A 21,333-nucleotide genomic window follows, 5' to 3' on the forward strand; every position below is an offset into this window, starting at 1 on the left:
TTTTGGTTCTAAAATATCTCTTTCCTGTGAAAGAGAACTATTTCTCGTGCAGAATGCTGTAATTGGATTCTTATTCGCAGTAATCTGGAACTTATTTACATGTGAGTGATTTGTATATAAGATATTTCTGTACAGGAAACAGCAGGAAATTACAGTATATACTTGAGTATAAGCCAACCCAAATATATGCTCAGGCACCTAATTATACCACAGAAAGCTAGGAAAACTTATTGACTTGAGTATAAGCCAAGGGTGGCAAATAGACACCAATAAAATTACATTAATTGAGGCATCAGTAGGTTAAATGTTTTTAAATATTTACATAAAACTGTAATTTAAGATAAGACTGTCCAACTCTGATTACCTAGTACTCGAGCATAAGCCAACCCGAATATAAGCCGACCAGGACCCTCACTTGAGTATAAGCTGAGGGGGGCTTTTTCAGCCCTAAAAAGGGCTGAACAACTCAGCTTATACTTGAGTATATATGGTATGTGAAAAATTATGCATAGACTATCTTGAATTAGAAATAGCCTTTGTTTTTGAAGACCTTCAGTGAGAAGAAAATTGCTGAGATTGTTTGTTGTTTTCTTCAAGGAGAAATTTAATAAACAAATACATATCTTGAAGTTAATTTACTAGAGCAAGGAATAATGACCAGAAACCTGGTGGGAATGTACATCTTTGTAAATGGGTTTACATCTGTAGGAATTAGAACTTGGAATTACTATAATTTTTGTATTAGGTAAGGGACTGTTGTTAAATTAACAAATAGAATTTAGTGTAAGATTATCTATAGAGTATAAGTTATAACATAAAATTTGTAATATTAAACCATCATAAAGTCTTCTTGTTATTCTACTTCTTAGGCAATCTACAAAATGGTTTCTTCCGTTATGAAGATGCCAGAAGATGAATCGACACCAGAGAAAAGGACAGAGAAAATCTTCCGTCAGATGGACACAAATCGGGATGGTAGGTATCTTTAGATACGTGTGTATGTTCTTTTAAAATATATTCCTCTCTTTCTTGGTATTTTGGATTCCCATCAAAGAGTTGGATTGAGGGAGTAAACAGAAGCAAGACACTGATATGTAGATAAGCTTCTGACCTCTAAGGATCTGTGAAAAGTTGAATGTTTATGTTGCTATGCTGGGAAATCCATGACAAACCAAAACCATGCATATTGTTAGCTATGCACACTTGTAGAGTGAGCCATTCCGCAGTTAAACAGAACTTTAAAGCATTTTCTGAATACAGTTTTCCAGAATCTCCAAGCTGAGCAACATATCTTCCTGTCTATATCTTGGCCAATTTTGAACCAGTTTGGAAGTGGAGGTCTCAAGCAGGTTTTTAAATGTAAAATTTCAGAATGAGGGTAGGGGCGAGTTGGATATCCATGGAAAACCTAAAAAACCTGTTTTGGAGCTTGGAAAAATTACAGCTTTTTAACATGCTTCAGCCAGTATGGACAATGACAGGATCCTGGAAAATGTAGCCAATGTCTGAGAATGTCTTGGAAACTGAATGAAATTTCAGTTTCTCCAGCCACATGTATATGAAAATGTGGGTGATGGAGGTCCAATTCACAGAGGCACTAAAATCTGGCTTGAAGTCAATGTGTCCACAACCCCCCCATCCCCCATGCAAGTACCAATTCGTGTCTACCAAAAAATGTGTGATAAAAAGGCTCATCAGAAATCCCATCTCCAACTATAAAATCTTCAGGATCCCTCCTGGAATGATCCGAATGCTTAAATACAAAGGGTGGATATAAAAAGGGCTGAAGTTGGGTTAAAAAGCAGCCTTCCTTCTGGCAATGAAAACACAGTGTTCCCATGGGAACACTAGCTTTTACAGTCTTTTTTCAGCCTTTTTCTCTGAAGCCAGCCTGGAGAAGCTGTCTGTCCCTGCTGTTACGTAAGGGAGAAAAATCCTGGGTTTTAATGGCGCCAATCCAGATTAGAATGCGTATTAAGAGACCTGTGCGACTCTGTCGAAACTTGCAGCCTGTTCTGTGTAGGCACTCCAGATCAAACCGGATCTCCTAAATCCATATTCTGCTCCAGATTGAAGCAGCCACAGAATGAGGATGAAGATAGACTGTGGCATGAGGGAGCTTTCCCAGTGTCCCCCGTGGTCAGTCAATTGATCAGATGTGAAGATCTGAGTTCAGAAGCTCTCCTGAGACTGTCATATTGCCTAGCAAAATTTTTGTGAAAGGAGGAAGTTGGTACCATTTTATACAATGTAGGAAAAAGTACTTAGGCATTCAGGAGGTATGTCACAAGACCATTTTCTCCCCCTAAAATGTAACTTTTCCATGTTTCCGTGTTCCGTCCTGTCTACAGCTTGTCTGGATTTTTGGACTGAAACAAACAAGACTACATTTTCTTAGGGTTGTTGTATGTTTTCCGGGCTGTATGGCCATGTTCTAGAAGTATTCTCTCCTGACGTTTCGCCCACATCTATGGCAGGCATAGATGTGGGCGAAATGTCAGGAGAGAATACTTCTAGAACATGGCCATACAGCCCGGAAAACATACAACAACCCTGTGATCCCGGCCATGAAAGCCTTCGACAACTACATTTTCTTGTTCGTATGTGTAAAACAGCTATGCCATTATATCATTTCTTGTATTCCTAGGGACATGGGACAATAAAGTCAAACTGGTGCCATGAAAATTGTTGTACTTGGGGCATATTTTTGTTTTAAATAATAAGAGAAATATCAAGATTTTCAAAAAATCAGCTTGAAATAACCAGAAACATATTTTCTATACTGATAGGAGCAAAACTATGGAAAGAGTTTGTTTGGTTGATAAGAAGATTTTACACACACACAAAAGAGAAACCTATGCAGTGCTTTTGGGAGGCAAGACTTTATCAGGATAGACAGAAAAGGGCAAAGTCATGTTTCTTTAAAAATTCTGGTTAGAGTATATGCTGTGCTTATATTAGAACCCCAAACTAGCCTCTCTGTTTATTTTTTAGGAAAACTTTCTTTGGAAGAGTTTATTCGAGGAGCCAAGAGTGATCCGTCCATCGTCCGTCTCCTTCAGTGTGACCCCAGCAGTGCTGGGCAATTCTAAAGCAATTGCTCGGATTTTGTGTCTCTGTTTTTTTGTTTATTTGTTTGTTTGTTTCTCTCCTTTTTTGCCAAAACAACATTTCATGGTGGTGTTGCCTCTGTATGGCCAACTATGCCTTCTGTCCATGGCATTTTAGCTTTCTTTGTGGCAGATCAGTCAGCGGATGCACTGAGCATTCTCCCAAACTCACCCCAGGAGCCCAGGAGAGCAGCCCGTGTGCCAGTGCTGATTTTTCAAGTTGTTGTAAAGGTCTGCAGCCTGGTCCTAAAGTATGTTTACCCAGAAGTAAATCCCACTGAGTTTTTAACAGGACTTAATGTCTAGCATGCTTAGGATAGAGGCCTTAAGTTTTGTTTTGATTGTCAGTTCCAACCTCAAAAGAAAAAGGAATAAAAGATGGTCCAGTTTTCAAACACTGTAGGTCTCATAGGTTGGCATGGAAGCAGTATGTGAGAAGTGCCTGCCATGTTTGTTTCAATCAGTATTCTTTGGCATTGCAATGAATGAAAGAGGATACTTAATCATTTGTATCAGAAACAGATCCAGGTTCAAGTCGCTTCATACCCAAGTAGTTCAATACTCAAATGTAGTAGATAGCTTAAAAACGTTACTTTTTGGACTAGAGATTCAATAATTATTGGTGATGTATGTCCAAAACAGTATTTTCCCAAATTCTGTGCTAGAGGGAGACATCAGTGTCAAAGAGTTTTGCTCATTTCTTTCTTTCTTTTTTTTTTTTTAAAAAAAAAATCTGGTTGTGGTTTAAGGATGAATTGCTTAGAGTAAAATGTACCCCGAAACACCTGGTACAGTAACTAAATTAAATGTGTACATGATTACTGAGAAATTCTTTGCAAACATGTTCCAGGTTGGTCATTGGGTACAAATTCCATCCATGCAGAATGGAGACAGGGTAGGATTAGGATCAAGGGCAGGACCCAGAAGTAGTGGTAAACAGCACACTATCTGCTAACCAGTACTGAATCATCAAATCCCCATAGAACACACCATAGTCTTTGATGGAAGAGCTAGCATTCATTGTCATGCTTAGAGTTCATCTATAAGGGGAATGAAGGACAGGAAGATTGGTTGTCCTGTCTTTACCAGGTTATGCTGCTGGAGTTTTTTTTAAGTGCGGGAAAGGCCAGAAGAGAATTTCAAATAAACATTTTAATTAACTGCCATTTGGGGTGAAAACAATTGTATGTACTTCTTGGAACCATGTTGAAAACAAACCTTAAGAGGGAACATGTGCTTTAATGAACCAGTAATAAGAAAGTACAGTAGAGTCTCACTTATCCAATGTAAACAAGCTGGCAGAACATTGGATAAGCGAATATGTTGGATCATAAGGAGAGATTAAGAAAAAGCCTATTAAACATCAAAATAGGTTATGATTTTACAAATTAAGCACCCAAACTTCATGTTATACAACAAATTTGACAGAAAAAGTAGTTCAATATGCAGTAATGCTATGTAGTAATTACTGTATTTACGAATTTAGCACCAAAATATCACGATGTATTGAAAACATTGACTACAAAAATACATTGGATAATCCAGAACGTTGGATAAGTGAGACTCTACTGTAACTTCAACTTTCTGGAAGACCATTCTCCAAGAAGAGAGCAATAGGAAAATGGCAAGGTTTGGTGATCAAAATAGTTTGGTGAGGGATCTCTCTCTTTCTCAAGAAAAAAAGAAAAAGAAAACTGAGTCAAATTATTTGAATCCGTCATATTTCAGAAAATGTATGACTGTGAACTGATGCGCAGTCAGAACCTACTTGCAGAGGAATAATTGCTGGGTGGGAAGGGGGCTTACAGACCTGTCAGTTTTCTTCTACAAATGCCCTGTTAAAGTAACCTCCTCCTGCTCTCTCTGCTTTGAGCTTGGATGGCAGCAAAACAATAGAGAAGGAGGCAGGCCCTGTCTGCAGGTGAGAAGCAGCAGGGAATCACTAGCTCGCATTGTCCCCTCAGCAAGCCACTGGTTCATATGTGTAAGAAAAACAACATGGGGATTGGGGAGTCATTTTGACTCAAGCACTTTTGTTCAAGTCTTTACAACACCATTAAAATAGCTGGAATGAAAGGCTGATCTGAGTGAAATCCTCATCTCACTTCCCCCCACATTTATATATATATATATTTAATTCTGTCAGATTACTAGTTTGAGTTTCAAAGTTGCTTGGGATTCCAGTTTTCATGTGGTCTCACTCGGTGGTTGCATGTTCACAAGATCGTCTGGGCCACACCTGTGAAGTGATTGTGTGAATGGACTGTAAAAGGATCACCCTGAGTTGTTCATGGCGCACCTGGGTCCAAGAGGGATGGGGGAGGGAACACTGTCAGCAAGTACTGCTATAGAAATACAGTTATAGTGGTCCCACTTCGGTTTAGCTTCTGGTTTCTACTGAAACATGGAAATGGTACCAGTTGTGATATATTTATATATGAGCATATATATATTAAAGTATTTTTTAAAAATATACAAAATAGATATAGGAGAGAAATCTTGAATCTTTTATCCCTTTTGGCTGAAAGCAGCTTCCTTCCCTCCCTTCTGTTTCCTTCTACAAACCTCAGATAGAACAGGGAGGTTGGAATCAAAGAATGAACAAAATTGAAACCTAATAGAAGCATCACTTTTGCAGTTTCTGCCAACCAGCAGTTTTGATACATAGCAAAGGAAGAAGATGCTGATAGTACGAGGATTATCCAGAAAGTAGATTACGTTTTGGAATTAAAAATGAACAAAGTATAGGAGAAAACATTTACCATATGCAGTTGAAAGCCACACCCAAATACCACTTCTCAACATAGTCACTATTCAAATCTAGGCACTTATCATTGCGATGAATGAGCTTGACAACTCCTTCCCCACAAAACTCTGCCGCTTGCGTCCTCAACCAGACGGTCACCCCTTCCCGCAGCTGCGATCCAGGACGAGCGTGGGGGAAAGTTGAGCGCGGGATTTTGCATGGCAGATAGGGAAACAACTCCCACCCAGAAGACTCCAGAACTTCACATGTGTGACCTGCCGTGTGGTGCCGGGCGTCCCCATGAAACAGCAAAATCCCCACACTCAACTTTTTCCCACGCTCGTCCTGGATCGCAGCCGCGGGAAGGGGTGACTTGCTGGTTGAGGATGCAAGCGGCAGAGTTTTGTGGAGAAGGAGTTGCCAAGCTCATTCATCGCAATGATAAGTGCCTAGATTTGAATGGCGACTATGTTGAGAAGTATTTGGGTGTGGCTTTCAACTGCATATGGTAAATGTTTTCTCCTATACTTTGTTCATTTTTAATTCCAAAACGTAATCTGCTTTCTGGATAACACTCGTACTTCAACACACCTGGGTCCACAAAGGTCTTGTGTGTGAACATATGTGTAGACTAGAGCTCCGTATCTTGCTACAATATGTACAATGTACATTGGTGGCCTCCATTTTAGTATGGCAGTGAATTTTCTCCCAGATTTTAATTCAAGTTTAAAAGAGCTATCCAAGGGATTTAACTCTATCCCTACCTCTTTTGAAATTCATACTGAAACCTAGAGAAGGTTCACCACTCTACTGACATAGAAACCACCAGCTGCTGTGAGATATATAAGGAAAATGTCATAAGCCTGCATCCATTGGCCACTTTCTGAGAATTGGGTGAGCATGCGCAAGAGAACATGGACATCTCTTCACTTAAGACTGTTGCATTTGCTTAACTAAGTAATCCAGAAGCCCTAATATTGTGCCTTTCCTTGCCATTTCACATCCCATTAAATGACAGATGGTGCCCACTTCCATTCCATATATAGAAGCTGGCAGCTCTGGCCGTTCAAAGGTTTTTCAACTCTGACACCAGGATAGGATCTTCTACTACATCTGAAGACATTGGGCCAGGGATGCAGGGCTGTGTGAGGTCTGCCTTGCAAAAGAGGGGAAGAATTGGGGCCACTGCATTTCTGCCCCCTCAGCATCTACTGCCTGAGCCAGTAGTTTCAGCCTGCCCAATCCTGATTATCACACTGAATCTTACTGCTGATCAGAGTGGAACAAGAGAGGAAAAACCTCTGCATACTGGTAATAATTATCTATCTCTGTTGTGGAGATGTAAGTAATGAAAATAAATATTGAAAAATAATTTCTTTTCCTGCAGCAGGAGAAAATGAGTATTCTCCTTGCATTTGTACACATCAAAGTGTTGTATAGGACTTATTCTGTCAAGGATGTGTTCTTTCACATGGTTTGTATACAAAAACAGGTTTCCTAGGAAACTAAGTTTCTGCACAGATTTTTTGGGGGTTGGGGGGGGGGATCTCTTTTTAATTTACAGAATAATTCCTGTGCAACCCCTTGGAATGTTAAATACCAGGAGAAAAATACACAAAATGTTTGCTTGGCTATCATTATCCCCTGAAGAGATTCCTACTTGCTCTGACAGGCTGTGACTATTGGCTGTGCTTTTGGTCTAGGAATAAAACATCGCAAATGTTCTTCCCATTCCAGAGTTGTAACCACCTCTGACCATCTTATTACACAAGTAAATCGTAATCACCTGCAGCAGCCTTACTTCAAAAATATTCGGCATGACTTTGGTCCCATCTACACAGGCACCTAAATATAGGGCCAGTCAAAAGCATTGCTGCTATGGACTGACTCTGGATTCTGCCACAATGTTTACCCCTCTCCATTCCCAAAATGCAGCCGTGGGGGAAGCAGAGTCCTGACTATCCAGTTGATTAACACCCATTTCTTTATTGTTGTTTGTCACCACAGTGTGGCCACTGAGCTTTGGAAAGCTCCTGGCTGTCCGCAAAGGCACCTGTATTATTTGACAAGAGGAGGGAGTAAAGGAAGTGTACCTGTCTTCTTAAAAATCCCAGTGTGGTCAGTTGGACACATTTCCATATGCATGCAAAAGATTGCCATCTTAGTTTGTTCTTCTCTGGTCCTCTCTTTTTCTTCATTGAAATGGGCAACCACAACTGTACCCAGTATTTCAAATGGAACCACACAACACAGAGGTGAAAGTCAATGAAACCTCCACTATGGATAATAGATGTTACCGGTCAATTCCTGCTACTCTATGGTCTTCACTTCCAACACTAGTACTTCTGCAGCCCTGCATGTAGTTCTTTGCAAATTATGTCCAGCTATAGCAAAGTATCGCAAAATGGAGCATGTCATCATTTATTGGTCTCCAGTGACTCAGGTATTTCTAGATTCAAGGTGATCAGAACCTTAGTTATGTTTTGTAGTTTAGAATCATAGAACAGTAGAGTTGGAAGAGACCTCATGGGCCATTTAGTCCAACCCCCTGCCAAGAAGCAGGAAATCGCATTCAAAGCTCCCCCGACAGATAGCCATCCAGCCTCTGCTTAAAAGCTTCCAAAGAAGGACCCTCCACCACAGTCCGGGGGAGAGAGTTCCACTGTCAAACAGCCCTCACAGTGAGGAAGTTCTTCCTGATGTTCAGGTGGAATCTCCTTTCCTGTAGTTTGAAACCGTTGTTCCGTGTCCTAGTCTGCAGGGCAGCAGAAAACAAGCTTGCTCCCTCTTCCCTGTGACTTCCCCTCACGTATTTGTACATGGCTATCATGACTCCCCTCAGCCTTCTCTTCTGCAGGCTAAACATGCCCAGCTCTTTAAGCCTCTCCTCATAGGGCTTGTTCTCCAGACATTTGATCATTTTAGTTGCCCTCCTCTGGACACATTCCAGCTTGTCAACATCTCCCTTCAACTGTGGTGCCCAGAATTGGACGCATTATTCCAGGTGTGGTCTGACCAAGGCAGAATAGAGGGGGAGCATGACTTCCCTGGATCTAGATGCTATACCCCTATTGATGCAGGCCACAATCCCGTTGGCTTTCTTAGCAGCCGCATCACATTGCTGGCTCATGTTTAACTTGTTGTCCACGAGGACTCCAAGGTCTTTTTCACATGTACTGCTGTCTAGCCAGACCTTGGAGTTTAGACTGAAATCTGGAGCAAATTAACCATTCCACTGACACGGAAGCCACCAGCTGCTATGATGTACATTTGGGAAATAGCTACATTTGTAAAAGTCCACTGATGTTGACACTCTTCTAAATAAATACCTGGTTGCATGCACAAAATGTCATACACTAATGGGCAGATGCCCAGACATCACTACTGCGACCTCACAACTAGCCACTTTCAAACCCTTTTGCTGTTGCATAACCTTCATCCCAATCATTCCAGAAACAGTTTGATAAGTCATTTTATCATTAAGTCCTTGCACCAATAATGTTGACTTCATTAGGCCAAGCATTGCTTGAACTGTTCTGCTAGTTGTGCTAGAGCTAGCAAAATAACATTATCATTAGCCTATCACTGGCTGTCATTTTATTACAGACTTCAGTGTATGTAAGTGTAGCTTATGCATGCATGTAGGACAGAGCAGAAAGGGCAAGTCTCTTGCCCATGTAGGACCTCAGGCACTGAATGCCGCCTTGCCAGTTTTTCCTGCATGAAGTTTGAAATTTACTTTATGCCAACATACACATTACATACAGGTTGGGTGCCACTAATGTGAATTGCTTGGACGCAGAAGTGTTCTGTATCCCCCCCCCCCCCCCCGATTTTGAAATAATTGCTTATACATACTGAAATATCTTGGAGATTAGACTCAACTCTGAACACTAAATTCATTTATATTTCATATATACTATACAAATATAGCCCAATGGTAATTTATACGTAATATTTATAATGTGTGCATGAAATAAAAGTTTGTGTACATTGAACCATCAGAACACAAAGGTGTCACTATCTCAGCCACTAATGTGGATAATTTTGTAATATTTCAGATTTCAGATAAGGGCTACTCAATGTGTTTTTACAAAAGATTATTTCTAAAGATCAGTTTTGAACTATATATTGATGTGTTATTCAAATAACTGGCATATAATGCAAACATGTACAAAATCTAATGGATTGCAGGAGTTGTGGTTCAGTTCATCAGAATGGATTCTTCGGGATCCTTGCTTGCAGTCTTCTCACAGGCTCATACCAGTGCTTAGGGTGGAATTTATCCATTTTTGAAGGCAGAATTCACAAAATAAGTTGTAATGGTCCATCCTCGGAGAATTGGTTTATGCGTAAAGATTTCCATTTGCAAGAAAGTTTTAACAGTCGTTTTACAATATTGGTTTCAGACTTAAAGCCGTCATGCCACAAACTGCAAGATGCAAAATAAACTCAGTGGAACTTGTTGAGCTCACATAGTCACAATTAGTCCTTTTTTAAAGGCAAAAAAATACCCAACCAGATGTTTCTTTAAAACATTACTTTTTGTTTAAGCAGCTGTGTTCACCCTTTCTCTGTGATGCTTAGAGATTCATTTGGCACAGAGTCTAGTTAGCCAGTTTAGGAACAATGTGTATAGTTTATTCACTAGTTATTTTAAAACCAGAAGAGTTGAACCACTTATAATTGGGGAGGGGAAGAAAAAATTAGAGTGCTAACAATAGCTGCACAAAACAGAAATAGACATTTTGACACATGGAGAGAGATTTATATGTCAGCAGCCCAGTCCTAAACTGTACCAAACCACAACATAGGGTGTATATTTACACTACAATTATAGCAGGTTGATGCCACTTGAAGGCTCCAACCTATGAAAACCTGGGGTTTCTGCCTTGGTAGGAGACTTAGATTTATGTTTTCTAAACTACAGAACTAAAACTGGCCTGCAGAGGATTCTAAGTGAATCAACAAACTACAAATCACAGGATACCATTGAATAAAACCATGGCAATTAAAGTGACAACTAAAACAGGCACTTAGGTTATAACAATGAGGTCATGCCAAGAAGATTTCAAGATGTCATAAATGTCTTCTATTGAGAGACAAACAATGAAAAGGACAGAAAATACATGTGTGTCTCAGTTTTGGAAATCTATCAGTCAAATTTATTATCCCACAAAAACATGTTCTTTCCTGACCCATTGCAACCAGATGATTGATGGTGTCTGCATCAGTGCTTGTAGACTTCTAGAAATATAGAGAATGGAGGTTAGCTGGCTGCAAATTAAAGGTAATGGCTTGTATCCTCATATCTGCTCAGGGACTTTGGCACATGGAATGGCATTTATCTGCCTCCGTGTTGCTGCAGAAGTTAACAGCACCTCCCTAAAAAGCTGTTCCTGAGGACTTAATAACTCTCAAATACTATGGGGTGTTGCACCACGGGTGGACAGCTAATACCTTTAGATTGAAACCATCCTACTTTACATTTGCTTTTCTTTCATACCAGGAAATACAAACTATGGAGAGGATTCCACGGTGTGATGCCATTAGTTCAAGTTACGTTTCACTTGGACAGTAGCAGTTGGTGAATTTCATATCAGTGGAATGGTAAATCCCCTAAACTGGCTCATTGCCTTGGATTGTGGTTTTCTGCCTTCATGCTGTTTCCAGTTTATGGCAATCCTACAAATCAAACCCATAAACCAAGAGCCCAACTGTGCATGGACAACCAAATGAACTTTTGAGGAACCACAAGAACAAATGTGCTACCACTTCTGAAAGTGAAACAAATCCAACATCAACTCTCCAAGCCCTATTGTAACACTACTTTTTGGTGTTAATGTTACATTTGATTTTAACTTAAGTGAAGGTCTCAATTCCCCTTTTTACAGAATTTTGCCCTAGAACATCATCCACAAAGACATTAGCTGGAGGAGAAACAATGTGTACAAATGGGCTTTGAATCCATAGTTTCTAGGTTGGTCCAGAAGAGAGGGAGCCCAAATTGCGGAAGACAATAATCCACAATTCAGGAAAGGAGCTGATGAGCTGGATTTAGTCCATCTACCAGTCTCTGTTCTCTTGAAAAGATTATCAGTGCTGTTAACATTTTTAAAATTACCAAAAATATACATTCACCTCCATTGCTGTCACATACCCACATAACTGGGGTAGGTGTTAAGTTGCTTTAACATTCTAACCACGACACTTCATCATTGGCAGGCAGTAAATGTATTTATTGGTAGGACTTTTTATGAAACGATCCACAGCTGAATGTGACAACTATTTTTAACTTCCAGATATGAAATTGCTTTTATTGTAGCTCCCAATGTTTTAAGTTTTTTGGCACATTCAAATGAGCAAAAGCTGATAGAAACTCCAAATTCAAGGTAGATTACCATGAAATGTTAAACCACAGTTTATAACATACCTTCAGCAGTTACATGCAGAACTCTCATAAATCACAAGCTATTTGTGGGGTGTACAGTAATCTTTATACACAACTGAATTCTGCCTGGGAAGTAAAAGGGTCTGTTGTTGACAAACTAATGAATGTGACACTGCACCAACAAGCTTGCTGACCTGTTCTATTATAGATATATAATCCATGGTATGTGACACAAAATTATTTCCAATGTGAAAGCCTGTATGTTGAAAGTGACAGTGTTCCAGAGGTTAAAAATATACCAAGTGGAAACCCAAGGAGAATACCTACTGAATGAAATGAGATGTGTCCTCTACTTACACTTCAGCACCTGAACTAACACCTCAAAATCAAGGGATCAGGGTTAAACCTGAGAAAAAGAACCAAGACCTTCAAGGTGGAAGGGACTATATTTTTGTGTGTGTGTCATTCAAACTTCGAAATTGCATGATCAGAGTAATGCTCCATTTTTCATCTTCCATACTCAAACGGATTGACTAGCTAAGGTTTAGAAATTGAACTTGAGATATTCCCTCCCTTTCCATCTCCCTCCTGTTTGTAAGTCTGTCCAGTGGACATAAATGTTACCATTTCAGCTCTTTTCACAAAGCTCTGCAATATCATGAAAACGTAGGAGCCTGAATCCTCTGCTTAGCCTCAACTAGAGTAGAACCATTGAATGAATAATATTTGCTTACTTGTCAACTCACCGGTAGACAGTTTATTCAGTGAGTCTGCTCTAATTGGAACTAACTCATTGCATTCAGGCCACATGGAATTGAAGACATTTGGAATGCTTCATACTAATTGGTCTGCTTTAATGTATGTAAATAAATAGAACACTAATGATAGATACAATTCCATTGGTCTTTGCAACACATTTTGCTACATCCTTTCAAAAGTTAGTGATGATGAACCTTGTTCTTTGTTACACCTGGGAGGATATTTTCTTATTCCATCCTCAGTGCTAAAATTTCAGAGTTATGAAATGACTTGGGAACAAATTTAGGATATAAGGCAGGATTGCTCGATAGCTGCTTGCTCCATGAACTGCAAGAACATGCTTCCTCATCTATGTATGCACCAGAAGAAAGTGGACCATGATTAAGTGTCATTGAAAGCAATGCAACAACTCAGTAGAACAGGATAACAACTAACTTGCTCTGGAGCAGGGCCACTGACCAATGTAAGGCGTAGCCCAATATGACTCTAATCTGAATATGCATTGAAAGTTGGCCGTGCACCTACTGATGCATTGCGAATCAGGAATGCCCCCATTTGAAGGCTGCAAGGTAACATCACCTCCATTTGCTTGTCATTATCCTATCCTTGTAGCATGGTTCCTGATCTAGCTGAAGAATCCATCCATGGGCATTGTTTCTATGGGTGAATCTCCCTTCTTCAATCAGATCACAGTATACATTGTTTCTAAATGTACTGCATGATGATTGAAAGCTCACCTATAGAATAAAACCAGTATTCAGTTGAAGAGTAGAGCTGATTTGATGGATGGTAGTAATATTCATATTCCAAAGCATGGCCAGTGTGTTTCCTTTTTATGCTTTTTGCTAAGACATTCTAGAATTTTTTAATGTGAAAAAAAAACTTTTCTTATACTGACAAATACAGCTATATTTATCATTCAGAGAATGACTTTTATTTGTGCCGACAATAGTTTCCATTGGCTGAGATGTTCCCTCCCCGAATTCATAAGATATGCAGATTCTGTGAAAGTCTTAACTGTGTTGGTTAGTATTCTTAAGGCAGTACTGACATGTGAGCATAGTATGTGTTGCTAGTGGCAAATTTGTTGTGAACACAAAGGGGAAAAACTGATTTCTTATATTAGTGTTTGGCTTATAGAGACAGTGCACAAACCTGCATGTTCATTAAACTAATTATTTTCCCTGTTGCCTCTTGCACTATGATGCAATTATTTTTTGGGTTGTATAGGAAACTTGCATTCCTTGTTTGTTTGTTTTACAACTGGGATTTGTAGTTATAAAACTGGGATTTGTTGTTATACTCTGCTTGAAAATTCTATTTTTATCTGTAATTAACTCACAATCCTGGTGCTTTTCCTTTTCTTTTTAAAACCATGTCTGGTCTTTGCTGCTCAGTGGTCATTGCCAGAGAAAATATGATCCATAAATATGGGTAAGATTCATGGTCTCTTTATGTGTTTACTCCCAAGTTTCAAAGCTTTTTTTTAAATAAAAAAACCTCCAAAGTCTACAATTTCCAGATAATTATTGTCAGAATGGGAAGTGGGATCTGTAGTCAAATAAAATAACCTTTCCAAGCTCTAATTTGAAACAGGGCACTGGTAAGATGCTTCCCGGGACAGATTTGCCTATCAGCAGTAGGTGCATCTGGAAAAAGTTTTCTGACATATTAATCTTTCACAATACCTCAAAACAATGCTACTCAGTTCCTCTGGTCAGTTTGTCAGGAAGATTGTGACTTATGGGAACTAAGGTCCAAAAAGTGGAAGGACCAAAGTTTGAACAGTTCTGCTTTGAAGGACCAATGGCACACTATTCCCAGATCTAAACAGGTGGGTGTTCAGAACAGGAACCAGTTCTTGTAGGACCAAAGAAATCAGTTTGATGCCTTTAAGTTCTGCCAAAATGGCCAGGGACCATTAATTTCCTATAGGTACCAGTCCTGGCAAGCGGCCATCCTTCAAGGCCTTAGCCTTTTATGGAAAACTGAAAAGGTTATGCAAAGTTACATATGGGTGCCACCAGCTTCTGTAGTTTCTTTATCTTGGGCTCAGTTCCTTGTTACTGGGAATGTTGTTGGTTAGGCTTGGAAATTTATTTCCTCCTTGAAGTGGTGATAGTATGATCTCCTCATCTGCAGAGACATGTTCTTTCCTTCGTGGAAACACGAAACTGTGAATAATAGCAAACCCTGTGGGAATGAAGAAATTCTGCCACTGGAGGCTTTCAAAAAATCATACTCTTAAGAATTTGCAAGCATGACTCTATGGAATCATACCATAAACTTACCTGGAGGATGTGGGTAGATGAAATTGCAGATCCTTCAGATATGAGGGTTGTGTTTGAATAGTAATAGTGTTGTTGTTATTGTTGTTGTTGATGATGATGACTATAGCTTCCAAATTTCCACAAATGCCATGTTAATTGAAAGAGTGTGGGAATTGCAGTGCTTATTACTGACTCAAATATATTTCAGTGAGTGTGGCATATAAACGTTTTAAAAGCAGCAAAGAGCCTTGGTTTGAAGAAAAAAAGGAAAAGATGCGTATTTGTGATAATGTCTTTTACAGTGCCAAACATATGAACAGTATTGTTTGAAGGAAGTAAGATTTTTTTTACTGTGTTACTGCTGAACAAATATTGTTTTTAAATGTTATATTTGGAATAATTTTGTATTGTAAACTGTTTTGTGACTTGGTGCTTTTTTCATACTGGAATTACTGGTTGCACCTGAGCATTATTATTATTCCGTTTTCTTATATGGATACATAACTTCAACAATCTTTATCAAAACCAGTGTATGGTGGAGACCCAAGGTTTGCAACTATAAAGTCCTACACAACACCTCCGAAATGTTCTTGCCTACTAATAAAAATTCTGTTATATCCATGTTTTCTAGGAAGTTCCATTGCAGTAATGTGTTGGGGTGACCATTTGGGAGAGATCCCCAAATATATTATTTGGTTCTGACCAGCACTATGGAGTCTTTTCCTTTCAGGGCAAGGGTGGCAATGGGAATGTAATGCAGTCCATCCAGCTATCCCTGGAACTTGACCATAGAATCGCATTGGAGGACCTACAGATTCCTAAAGACTTGTTCTCTATTAATCTCTAGCTTCTCCCGCATGACTATGATCAACTTCCAGTAGAAGCTGACCATAGAATTGCATTGGAGGAACTAGAAGTTCCTAGAGAAAATATTTTTAATCAACTCTATGAACAATCAAATCCACAAAAGTCAAAACCGCAAATGTGAAGGGGCTACTATATTGCATTTCTATTTAAACTATCACTTCTACATTTGTATCGGTACACATTTGAATTAGTGTGAGCAAAGCTTAAACAAAATATTGTTCTCTTCTGTCCTCCTTGTCTGGAGGGGATATGAAAGTGGCCTCTCCAAACAAAGATGTTTATTACCATTTCACTTTTCCCTTCAAGAAGCCCTTATGTTAGGTAGAACATGGAATGTGGCTCTAATTAAATCATAATTAGTTGTAATTATAGCTTTGAACACCCTGCATCCCCAACAGTCTCTCTTTCCACCTCTCACTCCCTCACTTTGTCCTTGGCTTATTTCAATTTGCTACAAACTAATGCAAACTAAACTAGTGGTTTGCATTCAATTATCTCAGTAGAGGGAGAGCAGGTGAGATCTTGCTCTGCCCAGTAGGCTCAAGCAAAAGCAAAACACTGCAGCTTCTGGTTTCTCTGTTTCTTCTCATAGGCAACTTTTGTCATCTTCATCATCATCATCATCATCATCATCATCATCATCATTTAGTTACTTATTAATCGCCCTCCATCCACGATGCTCTAGGTGATTTACAAGATAAAATTGTAAAGGATAAAAATACATACATACAAATATTGATAAAATTAACATAGATTAAAAGCTCTAGTAAAGAGCCAGGTCTTGAGTGCTAGGGTAAAAGGCCCTAACTCACGCATGGCTCTCATATAGGGCGGCAAGGCATTCCATAAGGCAACACCTTGAAAGCATTCTGATGTTGCTTATGTCCTGTGAAATGTTGGAAGGTATGATCCCAACTCTTATTCAACTGGATAATCAATACTGACTGTGAAGATCTGAGAATGGAGATTCTTTGGTTGCCATCGATTAACACTATAACAGCATTCTTAGCATGTTTTGTGTTGTGTGTGTGTGTGTGTGGGGGGGGAGACTGAGACTTGCTTTTGTGTTTGTTTGTTTACTTGATGTTTAAACATGGTTCCCAGCTAGAAATGGGGGAAATGCCTGCTGTCCTTCTGAAGGTATTTTAAATATCTTGTTTAGCCATGCTGGCCAAAGAAATTGAGGAGCAAAAGAAACCCTTCTCAAGCTCTACATCTATTAATAAAGAGCCATGGAGCAAATTCAAAACATATGTGGGAGATTCACATAAATCAGGGGTCCTCAAACATGTTAAGCAGAGGGCAGGGTTCATGGTCTGTCAGAGGTTGGGGGGGGGGTGGACAAGTTTGAAAAAACCATGAACTAATTCCTATGCACACTGCACATCTTTTTTGTAGTGTAAAATAGCCCAGTGGCACAGTGGGTTAAACCACTGAGCAGCTAAACTTGCTGGCCAAAAGGTCGGTGGTTTGAATCCGGGGAGCAGGGTGAGCTCCCAATGTTAGCCCCAGCTTCTGCCAACCTAGCAGTTCAAAAACATGCAAATGTGAATAGATCAATAGGTACCGCTCTGGCGGGAAGGTAATGGCACTTCATGCAGTCATTCCAGCCACATACCTTGGAGGTGTCTATGGACAACACCGGCTCTTTGGCTTAGAAATGGAGATGAGCACCATCCCCCCAGAGTTGGACACAACTAGACTTCATGTCAGGGGAAACCTTGACCTTTACCTTTTAGTACAAAAAAAATTGACAGAACAATATAATAATGAAGAATAATTTTAACCAACATAAGCTTACCAGTATTTCAATGGGAAGTGTGGGCCTGCTTTTGGCTGATGAGACAGTCATGGTAATTAGGATTGCTGTTGTGTGCTTTCAAGTCGTTTCAGACTTAGGGTGACCCTAAGACTAAAGTTTAGGGCAGGGGCTGGGTAAATGAGCTTTTGGCCTGTGAACCTTAGTACGGGGACCCCTGACATAAAGGGCAATTCTGTCCTATCCAAATGACACGTGAGTCAAGATCCAAAGGATGCAGTGCAAAGTAAAACCATCTACCACACAGGAGTGAAAAACAACGACAAGTGGTTATAGCTTATGAATATTTATTTCTTTCCTTCTTAAAAATTGTACAAAAAATAAAATAAACCTGTATTATTTATACGTTTATAGATTCCCATCTCCCCCCCTTTTTAAAAAAAGCTATTAAGTTACACAACTATTTTCTTAGAATAAAATAGCACACGCTGTTTATACATCAAACTTCCTTGCTTTCCAGAGATGGGGACTGAACAAAGAATTTTTGGCACAAACGCTCTTGTTTGTATCAGTCATGTCACCGTTTTCCTGGAGAGATGTTAGGGAGGGAGGGAGGGAGGAAGGACTAAGAGGTTACTAAAGGAACAAATGTTTTCAATGCTATACACTTTGAAAGCTTCAACCAGTCCACTTAGGCCGAATTTGTAATCACAGTGTTATTTTCCCCCCCAGTTTCCTCATTATTAAAGAAACTGAACTTGAGCAGTTGCATTAATTTTACGGTGTTCTAACAGATTCATGAAAATAAACATGGGGAGAATTGTCAATTCATAAATCAAATGTTTCTGTATACATAACAAAGTCATTTCTGTTTTAATAACAAGCATTTGTTGCCAACAACAAAAGCTAGAAAACAATGGCTAAGCTTGGTGGAGATCCCTCCTCTTCCATGACCAATAAGAGTAAAGGATAATATTTTTTTTCAAAAAACATAGGAAGCTAAACAATTGTACACACAGGAAAAGGAATGGAGCGGATTTTATAACTCCAGCAATTGCCAGATAAAGACGGAGCTGTAGCATAACATGGAAATTTGATGGACGGAAATGCTGAACATGCAGAGTAGATGCTGCTATTATTTAAAGATGTTATTTGGTGACCTCCTAAGAAGCCACTTAATAAATACTGAACTGTAGAAGAGAAAGGTTAGATTATTCCTGTATGTCCATCTCTACATATTTTAATCAATTTTAATCAATTATATCAAGCAATTCTCGTGAGCTTAAATCAGAATGTGCCTGGTTTTAGATGTATCGGACCTTGAAGTGTTATATGACAACTAGGAACAGTCACGCTTTTGCAAATATAGTATACCAAACCATGAGATTGTCCATTTCTAATGATGTCTTGCATTCATTGTAGATATGGGACAACTATTCCGACCTGCTCTTTTCAAAATGTAAAAGAGCAATTTGTTGGCTGGGTATGGAAATATAATATTTTGACCTAAATAAATAAGTGGACCAGTGATGTTTTTGAATTAATTAAAAATATGCCATAATTCTGGGTTTGGATTACTGTTTTTCTGCAACTGTTGAAACTTCTCAGAAACCTAAAGGCCCCAAGATGCTACAAGAGCATCAGCAAATTCGCTGGAAATGTAGGTCAAACTAATCTACATACCACAAATCTTTAAAAGACATTTCCCTGTACAGCTCCATTTGGAGTTGTCTCATTCAGACAAGAAATCTCAGGCTTTGATATAAGCTAATTTAAGAAATGTGTTTTAAACTTACTTACATCTATGTACATTTTTGTTTTCAAAAAGCCACATCCCTCTGATCTTTTTCCCAATTTGGCATCTTATGCTCGGATTCTCCAAACTTATATAAGCAAGAATTTCAAGGGTTTCATTTCACATTATATTTCACATTTTCAGGCCTCAGGGAATTGAAAACAAACCCCAAAATAAATGGCAGTACGGTTCTCCCACTGCATTGTTCAAGGAAGCTAATGGGCAACAGAGTCGCTCAAAGCTAGATGAATACTATTTAGCTTGATTACTGTTTGTTGAGTATCTTTAATTCATTTTATCATGTGGATACAGGCAACCTAAGCTACCCTATATCAAATTAGACTATTGGTCGAGCTAGCTCCATGTTGTTTGAAAGCAACTGTCCTCAGTTTGGTCTCCTCCAGGCATTTGGACTACAAGTCTCATTATCACCAACCATGAAGATAAGCATTGTGGTCCAGCACTAACTAACTCCATGGTTTAATGCAGGCATCTCCTCCATTGCTGCCTGGAGAGCCTGTGGACTGAACCTAACAGTTCTGCTTGCTAAGGAGATTCTCCACCATTGAGATGTAGTCCTTCCTCAACAGCTTCATGAGTGCCATAAAAAACACTTACTAGATACCAATAAAAGAGGCTGAATAATATATTCACAAAGACAAGTATCTATAGCTGGGGTTTCAATGTCCATTTAGACCCAGGTCAAGAAAAGGAAGGGCAAGGGAGGTCAAGGATCATAAGAAAAGTTAGGGGACTCCACCTACATCCTTTCAAGTGTAAAAGTAAGTACCTTCCCAGCTTGGTATCTTAGGATGTTGGTATACAAGCTCTTTGAATCAATTCCACTAGAGAAAAATAGTCTCTTTATGCAAGTGTTCTCAGATCCTCAACACGCTCATAAGTGTGCAGTTCCTTTCTTGCTATCATTCACATAGCGCAGTTTCTGAAGGACGGTATCACTTGAGATCACATACTTTGCAAGTGCATTCTTGCTATTACTTAATTTGATGAAGGAGAACATAGTAACAAGCCAGTAGCTACCTTGCTCAAATTATATTCCACCACTAAGGAAGACATGATTACAGTCTCAATATATTCAAGGAAAATGGAGAAGATGGAACCGACAAAAGATGGAACAGAAAAAAGCAGTAAAATGGAGTAGCTCCTTGGTGCCTTCAAACTGCATATGATTTTATGATCATGGAAGCTGTTACCAATAACAATTTCCTCTGGCACAATTCAGGTTTGCTTTCACTTGGTCAGAGTAAAATGAAACTAGGTGGTAAATCTACTCAGATATCTCACAGATTTAGTTAGAAGTGGTTGAGAATGATGGAATTGCCTTGTTTCTGCCATCACAGCCTCACCTGACAAAGAGATGTAGAAAAACAAAGCAGAAACTTTCATGGTTGAAGATAAAGGCTAAATAATTTGGGAAGTGGAAGTCTGCAGCAACATGGCACACTAGCCAAGTATTTTGGGGTAAAGGAGACCATAAAGGATCCAGGCCTTCCTTAGCTTATGGAGTAAATGCCACATGGGGAACTTTTGATATCCCAATAGGGATGACATACAAAAACATGGAAATCTTTCTAAACATCCATTAAAGGCAGTCATTCCAGCCTATTGTAAAAAC

The 21,333-nt window shown here is 39.3% G+C and overlaps 1 protein-coding gene across 1 annotated transcript in view; it reads left to right on the forward strand.

The window, feature by feature from the left end:
- Positions 1 to 15,893, forward strand: part of ncald (neurocalcin delta) — a 78,888-nt gene extending 62,995 nt beyond the window's left edge. The window contains exons 3-4 of the mRNA XM_003219456.4: positions 870 to 975; positions 2,995 to 15,893. Of these exons, the coding sequence (XP_003219504.1) occupies positions 870 to 975; positions 2,995 to 3,092 (204 nt within the window). The 3' untranslated portion in view covers positions 3,093 to 15,893. The remainder of the gene's footprint in view (positions 1 to 869; positions 976 to 2,994) is intronic.
- The last annotated feature ends 5,440 nt before the right edge of the window (positions 15,894 to 21,333 follow it).

The sequence above is a fragment of the Anolis carolinensis genome, chromosome 4 (genome assembly GCF_035594765.1).
Source record: "Anolis carolinensis isolate JA03-04 chromosome 4, rAnoCar3.1.pri, whole genome shotgun sequence".
Lineage (NCBI taxonomy): Eukaryota > Metazoa > Chordata > Lepidosauria > Squamata > Dactyloidae > Anolis > Anolis carolinensis.